Source organism: Armigeres subalbatus, chromosome 1 (genome assembly GCF_024139115.2).
Source record: "Armigeres subalbatus isolate Guangzhou_Male chromosome 1, GZ_Asu_2, whole genome shotgun sequence".
NCBI classification, from domain to species: Eukaryota; Metazoa; Arthropoda; class Insecta; order Diptera; family Culicidae; genus Armigeres; species Armigeres subalbatus.
This window is the reverse complement of record NC_085139.1, coordinates 97,894,745-97,903,493: the sequence shown is the minus strand read 5'-3', so window position 1 is coordinate 97,903,493 and position 8,749 is coordinate 97,894,745. Positions and strand designations below refer to the sequence as shown.

The 8,749-nt window shown below is 40.3% G+C and overlaps 1 protein-coding gene and 1 non-coding gene across 2 annotated transcripts in view; one reads left to right on the top strand and one right to left on the bottom strand.

The window, feature by feature from the left end:
- Positions 1-4,388: 4,388 nt before the first annotated feature.
- Positions 4,389-8,749, bottom strand: part of LOC134203426 (ubiquitin-like protein 3) — a 291,816-nt gene continuing 287,455 nt past the window's right edge. The window contains exons 5-6 of the mRNA XM_062678308.1: positions 5,515-5,679; positions 4,389-5,438 (exon numbers count right to left, since the gene is read on the bottom strand). Of these exons, the coding sequence (XP_062534292.1) occupies positions 5,374-5,438; positions 5,515-5,679 (230 nt within the window). The 3' untranslated portion in view covers positions 4,389-5,373. The remainder of the gene's footprint in view (positions 5,439-5,514; positions 5,680-8,749) is intronic.
- Trnaq-cug (transfer RNA glutamine (anticodon CUG)) lies at positions 5,796-5,867 on the top strand. Its single transcript has one exon. It is a non-coding gene; the product is annotated as a tRNA-Gln (tRNA).

Here is an 8,749-nt window from a genome sequence, read left to right as displayed (position 1 = left end):
AGTGATAAAAGAGAAATGAGGGGTGAGAAGTGAGACGTCTCACTTTTCACTCCTCGTCTCATACTTCTCACTGAAAAAGGGAGAAGCAGGAAGTGAGTAGTGAGACGTCTCACTTTACACTCCTCATTTCTCACTTCTTACTGTTTTCGGCTAAATAACCAATTTGTCCCAATGGCCAATTCGGCCAATTGACCTATTCTGCCAAATGACCTGTTCGGCTGAATGTCTTATTCGGCCAAATGACCTATTTGACCGAATGATCTATTCGGCTGGATAAATGACCTTCGACCAGACGGGTTGTTCGGGCTAGTGGCATTCGGCCAAATGGCTTTCGGCCGAATGAGTTACCGTCAAAACGAGCATTCCCCGTGTAAACTTATCCGCAGTTCAAACTATGCTGGCACATTCAAATCAAAGCATTCACCGCAATTCAAGTGGCGGCCAAATTTTCAAAAAGATGATCTGCAGCGGAATCCGAAACGATTTTGGAACTATGTCAGCGCAAAACGCAATCAGAGTGATACACAACTTTTCTCTATGGCGTCTTTAACAGTCATGTTCGTTTAGCAGTAGAAACTGTACTTGCCGTTGAATCCAGTACCAAGGGATATTTTTGTCTTCAATGTGTTTAACCTTTCTTCGGAGTGCTCGAATATGCGGTTAAAAAACTTGAACTTTTGTACTCTCCTGGATCGAATAGCATCTCGTCGAGCGTGTTTAAGAGACGTGCAGAAATGCTGACTACTCCTTTCCAAGTGATTTTCAACAAATCTCTTCAGCTACAAGCTGTCAGCACACAAAAAGAAGACGTAAATGCAGCTATCGTGGAATAACGTCAGTAACAGTAAGTGTCTCGAAATTATCGTCAACAAAACATTATTCATCGTATGTAGAAACTACATCAGTCTGTGCCAACATGGTTTCTATCCAACACGATCGGTCAACATGAATCTTTGTGAGTTTACTTTTTCTTGAATCGCCGCAATGGACGAAGGAACGCAGGTTGATGTTGTTTCGAGGGGCATAAAAGCGGCTTTCGACACGGTAAAGCGTGATATTCTTCTGACAAAGCTGCAACATCTAGGTAACCCGGAAAGTATGAGCAACTGATTCAGGTATTACCCTGTCTTACCTATGCTTGAACTTGACGAACTTGAGAGTGGAAATAAGATGAATAAATTAAGTTGGTTCCATTCGCCTTCTGGTGTTCCCCACAAGGAAAAAAAACTGGGTTCATTAATGCTGTCCAATGAGCAGCTCAAAGTCCTTGCCTTGCCTTTTTTCAAATTAATAAACTCCGCATCGGAAAAGGATGGATCCATCAAAGTTATCTATTAAAAATGCACAATGAAACTACAAAAAAGAGCGCGAGTGCTGCTCGCAAAAGTGCTCAGTGCGTGTCCAAATCGCTAAAATATTTTGAGCGCGAATGGTGCTCAGCGCGTATCCAAATCGCTGAAACATTTTGAGCGCGAGAGGTACTCGCAAAAGTGCTCAGTGCGTGTGCAAATTCGCTAAAACAAATTTGAGCGCGAGTGGTGCTCGCAAAAGTGCTCAGTGCGTATCCAAATCGCTGAAACATTTTGAGCGCGAGTGGTACTCGCAAAAGTGCTCAGTGCGTGTGCAAATTCGCTAAAACAAATTTGAGCGCGAGTAGTGCTCACAAAAGTGCTCAGTGCGTATCCAAATCGCTAAAACATTTAAGTGCTGAGCTTCTTGAACAGAAAAAACACGGTAATAAAGTCTAAAAAAAATCGCTTAAAAATGAGCGCGAGTGGTGCTCGCAAAAGTGCTCAGCGCGTATCCAAATCGCTGAAACATTTTCAGCGCGAGTGGTGCTCGCATAAGTGCTCAGCGCATATGCAAATCGCTAAAACATTATGAGCGCAAGTGGTGCTCGCAAAAATGTTCAGTGCGTTCCAAATCGCTAAAAAAAATTGAGTGCGATTGGTTCTCGCAAAAGTGCTCAGTGCGTGTGCAAAATCGCTAAAATATTTTGAGCGCGTATCCAAATCGCTGAAACATTTTTAACGCGAGCGATACTCGCAAAAGTGCTCAGTGCGTGGGCAAAATCGCTAAAATATTTTGAGCGCGAGTGGTGCACGCATAAGTGCTCAGTGCGTTCCAAATCGATAAAAAAAATTGAGTGCGAGTGGTGCTCGCAAAAGTGCTCAGTGCGTATCCAAATTGCTAAAACATTTAAGTGCTGAGCTTCTTGAACAGAAAAAATCACGATAATAAAGTTTAAAAAAATTAAAAATCGCTTAAACATTTTCAGCGCAAAGTGCTCAGTGCGTGTGCAAAATCGCTAAAACATTTTGAGCGCGAGTGGTGCTCGCAAAAGTGCTCAGTGCGTGTGCAAATTCGCTAAAACAAATTTGAGCGCGAGTGGTGCTCACAAAAGTGCTCAATGAGTGTGCAAAATCGCGAGTGGTGCTTGCAAAACTGCTCAGTGCGTATACAAATCGCTAAAATATTTTGAGCACGATTAATGCTCGCAAAAGTGCTCAGTGCGTATCCAAATCGCAAAAACATTTTGAGCGCAAGTGGTGCTCGCAAAAGTGCTCAGTGCGCTAAAATATTTTGAGTGCGGTTGGTGCACGCATAAGTGCTCAGTGCGTTACAAATCGCAAAACAAAATAAGCGCGAGTGGTGCTCGCAAAAGTGCTCAGTGCGTATCCAAATCGCTAAAAAATTTAAGTGCTGAACTTCTTGAACAGAAAAAATCACGGTAATAAAGTTTGTTTTTTTAAGCCAAAACATTTTGAGCACGAGTAGTGCTCGCAAAAGTGCTCAGTGCGTGTGAAAAATCGCTAAAATATTTTGAGCGCGAGTGGTGTTCGCAAAACTGCTGAATGCGTATTCAATTTTGATGGCGAATGGTGCTAGCAAAAGTGCTCAGTTCGTAATGAAATCGCGAAACATTTTGAGCGCGAGTGGAGCTCGCAAAACTGCTCAGTCCGTATTCAAAATCGCTGAAATATTTTGAGCACGAGTGTTGCTTGCAAAAGTGCTCAGTGCGTGATGAAATCGCTAAAACAATTTGAGCACGTGCGGTTCGTAATAAAATCGCAAAACATTTTGAGCTCGAATGGAGCTCACAAAAGTGGTCAGAGCGTATTCAAAATTGCTAAAATATTTTGAGCACGGATGCTGCTCACAAAAGTGCTCAGTGAGAATTAAAATGCTGAAATATTTTGAGCACGAGAGGTGATCTGTACGTATTAGAATCGGTAAAAAAAAATATCAACTTAAACGAAATGCAAACCCCTGGAAAATATGTATGTGCTTCATTTGTACCAAGTTTCTGAGACTAGTGACGATGGATGCGAGCACAGTCAAACCGTTAGTATTAAGAATGCTATACTTTGGAGGTTCTGAACGGTAGATACTACCAACGAACCATTTGCGTTGTTTGGAATGTTCATAAGGTAAATGAGAATAACGGGCGACACTAATAGGCCGATCACTTCGTTAGAATGTCGGTAAACAACGCAGTAAAAATGGTTGTCAAGAACTATTCTGACGTTTTAAGCAAGAAGATGCGATCAACAGGGACCAACGAGTTAAAACAAACCGCATGGTGTGGGAGGGAATATCCAGGAGGATCTGCCACTCCACTGTTGTCACAGAAACGCTTTTCGTTCCCAAAAAAAACTGATTGCTTTCGATTTTAGGTAATGCCCTATCCTGATTAGTTTTTTATGCACGACATTTCTTCCACATCTCAGATTACAATCCTCATTTTAGGTGTGCAGCACAAGTAAGTGTTCTACTATCGACATTCGTGTGTAAAGGTGATTAGTTGGACAACGATGATACTCTTCGGGCGTGTGATCTGTGAGGGATACCGAAGCGGAGGGGGTTGCTAGTAGAGGTATCCTTAACAACGATACGCCAGTTCTGCATTGATTAGATTATTCACAACAAACCGGATAGTGTTTAGGATCGCTTTTTCGTTTTGTCCAATTGTGTGGGCTGAGTAGTTGGATCCGTCCTTACTTGCAGTACTTGAACACATCATAAACTTCGTTCGCGATTAGTCGATTCCGATTCTGCCTTCTTTTATTGTAAAAGATACCTATTTTCGTATAAAACTGTACATCTCTGCAGGTTCGCTAGTGCCCGGTCCCGGTTGCGTGTAGAAATTGCGTGAAATGTGGGCGTAACTAAGTCACACGAGAACGAATCATACCGGCTGATGCCGACTACGCGCGCACGCTATTGAGGAAGTCAGATTGCAAAAAAATCCGACCGTCGTTTACTTTGCTGTGTACTTTTTATTATTTGGGGCCAGTTCATTTGAGGAATTATTGTTCTCTCGACTCAAGAGTGTTTTGTTATTTTCTTCTGAAGTTTGGGTGAGTTTAGGTGGTGTTCGCTACCTCTCAGGTTTATCTGTTTTAAATTTTTATTATGATTCATCACTTTTTACAATTTCGTTATTAAACTAGAGTAACTGATTTTTCTTGTTTCTGATAACAATAGATTCTTTTTAGTTTGTGATTTTCTCCGTTTTGGTTTACATTAAATAATCTCTTTAAAACTCTTGCTTTCACTGTGGTTTGATTCCACAATTTTGTGTATCGTTATATAGGATTGCGCACTATAAGACAAAAAATCGTAAATTAGGGGCCAAAAACTGATGATAGCCTCCTATTCAATCTTATTTTTTTTTCTTGATCTTGTGTAAAAATACTTAATCTGAGAAAAATATATAGAACCTATACGATCAACGAATTGCCTATAGCTTAGTATTTTCCTTACTGATGTACCGTTTCTACTCAACAGCGGTCACGCATTTTATCATTCTTTTTAGCGATGCGCTCGCCCTATCTGTATATGTATAGAATTCCGCTAAAAATATGTACCGTTTCGTTTTTACAATCCGCTTTCTTCGACCCGTCGATTCTAAAGTTTCTGTACTTATAAAACTAATTAAACCGTAAATACATCCTGCTTTTGTTCTTGCTCAAACTTCTCCACTACGCGGCGCTCTGCTCTTGGAGAGGAGTTTCGACGCACCTACATATTCATATCAACACATTGCGCGGCGCAGCAGAGAAAACTCATTACTAACTAAAACAAAAAATCGGAACAAATTTCCACTAATATAAGTCGATGAACGTACTAAGGCGATAAACTATTTAACAAAAAAAAAAGAAAATGAAGGGAACAGGAAAACGCCCATCATACTGCACTGGGATCCGGTCCTCCAGAGGACATCGTAATTGCAGCAGTCCGGCGACGCACTATCTCCGTGATGTCTGTGTTAGTAAATATGCGTATGGGGGGTGCTTTGCTTGGGAGGGGGGTGAGCGATCTGTTTAGTTAGTGGTAGCGTTTCTTTATAGTACTCTTGATAAAAATTGGTTACAATATACAACAACTAGTAGAACAACATCTACTGGATCCACCTTTACTCTTTTGTCGCTGGTCTAAAATGGAACAAAAACAAATGGCAGTTAATCACTTCAATTTCGGCGAACGAAATTAGCTCAATTAAGTTGTTACCTTGCGAATTTGGCTCGGGCAGATTATCACGTGGGACCAGGTGCATCACGGTCGTTTTGCCTAATGGTAACCCTAGGGCGCCTAGCGTCACATTGCAGTGCAGGAATCTACCCTGGTAGATAAGTCTTAGGATCTCCGCCTTGGCCACCGCTTCCGATTCCCAGTCTGTAAGTGGAATAGTGAAAGAGAGGAGAAAGTCAATGAAAGATTCGTTCATCCATTTGTGGCTTCATGTTATGCTTTGCATCATTCGTTTTGCGTCGGACGACGCGCCCTCAACCGGTTCTATGGTGTAATGGTTAGCACTTTGGACTCTGAATCCAACGATCCGAGTTCAAATCTCGGTAGAACCTGAACTTACTTTTTTAAACTTTTGCCATTGATTATCCCGCATCCTGGTGAGAAACCTTCAAAACAACTGTCTAACAGCATCTCCAGAGTCATCATGCAAAAAGAAGTCTAACGGGCTATCGGACTCTGACATAAAGAGAAATTGCACCTCCCGGGTTATCTCTGCTCATTAAACAAAGATCAGAAAAGATAAAAAAATTCAGAGGAAAAATGCGTCTTGAAATAAAATTGTATTCTAACGCATATCACTTGTGTGATAATAAAGTGTAATAAATTACGGATAAATAAAGTGGACAGCTGCTTCATCATAGAGGAGTTAACGATCTTGGTGTAGGTCAGACAAGGTAAGTAGATCAAACATAAAAAAAATGCGATCTGGGTGATAAAGTGTTCAAATGGAACAGGCTCTCGCCAGTCGCAGTTCTGACGTATTGGTGTCAATTAAATACGATTCAGTTATTTTATCACAGGACAAATATTTTGCGTCCCAAACGAATTTTGAGAGGCATCTTCAACGAACAACGAAACAAGAAGACCAGGAAGGAACCTTTTGAGCTATACGTTTTCTGGTTGCAAAACCTATGCTATAGCTAATCGACGTGCTTTTGCTTTCGCCGACATGATAGTAGATTGCAAATCATATGATCTTAGGAAGTGATTATTATTGAGTGATCAGTCTCGACAAGATCCTTGATAAAGTACGCAAGAAGACCAGGAAATATGAGAGACATTTGCCAACTAAATAGCTTTTTGACGAACTGAGTTTTCATTTTATGTTTTCATTTCATCTTCATTGTTTTATTACAGATTTTGTCAAATTTCTAAGAATATTGAAAAATACGCCGCTTGAAACTCAATTTGCCCACTGTGGAACCAAGAAGCATTTTGAAATTAGCCGTCGATGAAGAAAGCTGAATCAGTTCGGGTGTTATAATGGACATTGGAATTGCTATAAAGCAATGTTTTGATGATGGTCAAAATCTTAACGATGTGCTTCGTATGGATATTGGAGAGGTTGTTGTGTCCTTGTTGATCGATTTATGTCTTTCCGCAAATAATATCAACTCTGAAACTTTTAAGCTTCTAAAAGAGAAACATGCATATCTTTTCAACGACAGGAGTCTAGAATTCTGATTATGATATTATCATGCTGAAATCGTGCACCTCCGACGAAATTATATTGTTTAACAACGATTTCGGCATTATCATTCCGGAAAATCCCAATGAAAGTCTCGCGGTATTCCTAAAAATCCCAACCGTCGCACTAAATATTGATCTGGAAAGGGGTCGTACACTTATGACGTAAGCACTTATGGGAGGAGTGGGGTCTATCATTAACTTAGGCTCCATATAAACAAACAATAATATGTATCAAAAAATCTTACATTCAAGAACTTCTTCAGAAGAAAATTATTGAACAAGCGGATATGCAAGCAGATTATTATAGATTTTTTTAAATATCGACGTAGCAATGGCTTACATTCGCTATAGGTATCGAAACGGGGTAAAACTATTTTGAACTAGACCGCAAAAGTCGAGACGTTCGGTATCAAATCAACACCCGAGCTATTCGAAAGGGAGTTGGAAAACCTTTTCATAGGTAAAAGGGCAGTTTGTGTACATGAACGACGTGCTGCCCCACAGGGAAACTGATGAGGACCATGATGAAACATTAAAAAAGTAGTTTTGAAACGTATATTACCTAAGCAGTAGAGCATAAGAATAAACGAGAAAAAAAAATCAAAATTTGACATTAGCGAAGTCATCTACTTTGGTCACCATATTGGTAAAGACGGGATGAAACCCACTGACGAGAAAATTGAGGTAATTTTTGATTTACAACCGACCACTCCAACAACATGATTAAGGTAACATGGCGGTAAATTTATTCTCAACCCAGCCATATTGACACGTCACATGCGACCCTTATTATTGAAACAGAGGGGCGAATAACCTTCGCCGGCATTGGGGGCGAAAAAATAGTCTAGGAAAAGTTGAATCCATAAGCTGCTTTGATCTGAAAAATGAGGCACAATTGAACACAGATTCTGGTCCGCATGAATTAGGGGCCATAGATATTGAAGGGACCATCGAGTTAGGGAGAGATCGAGGAATGGAAGGAAAATTGAAATGGGTACTAGATCCAAAAAAGCTCGTTGCTATGAAAAACGACAATAAAACAAATGTCATTTCCTGTTGTTGACATGTTTGTTATTGTCCAAAGATGGTATAGTAGCCTACAAATTTGAGCATATCGACATAAGGAGAGTGAATTCTGAACAAAATATGATCAGAACACATCGAGATAGAGAGATATCGAGATAGAGAGGTTATCGAGATGTAGAAAGTCCAAATGCATGTAGATTGAAGGGACTGAGGAAACCATCGACATCAGTGGCGTTGCGTAACCTCACTTTTCGTTACCTCACAGTTCAAAAACAGATTTGCGTATTTCTAAAAGCTTAGTATTATAAAAAGAAGTACTGTCATACAGAGAAAGAATGTTTGGCAATAACATGAGGTATGAAAAAACTATTCATAGCCGGAATCCACTTTACTCTTCGTTTTCAATAAATCCCAGTCAAAACCGTCAACACGAATCGAAAGCCGGATACTTAGATTCCTGAGATTCGATTTTACCGTACAATATGACAAGAAAAACGGACAAGATGATAGATTTGGTAACCAAAACTAAAAACCATACAAAAAGGCATTTGTTCCAGATAAACATAATCCCATGTCTCGAAGACTCCTTCTCCTTGGAGTCATGTCCTTACTGGGTTAGGGTTTATCAGATATTAGTGGCTGGTACCCGACTTAACAGAGAATGGTGCAGTATAGCAAAAGCAGAAGATAAACGAATCCACCGCAGAAAGAAAAGGCA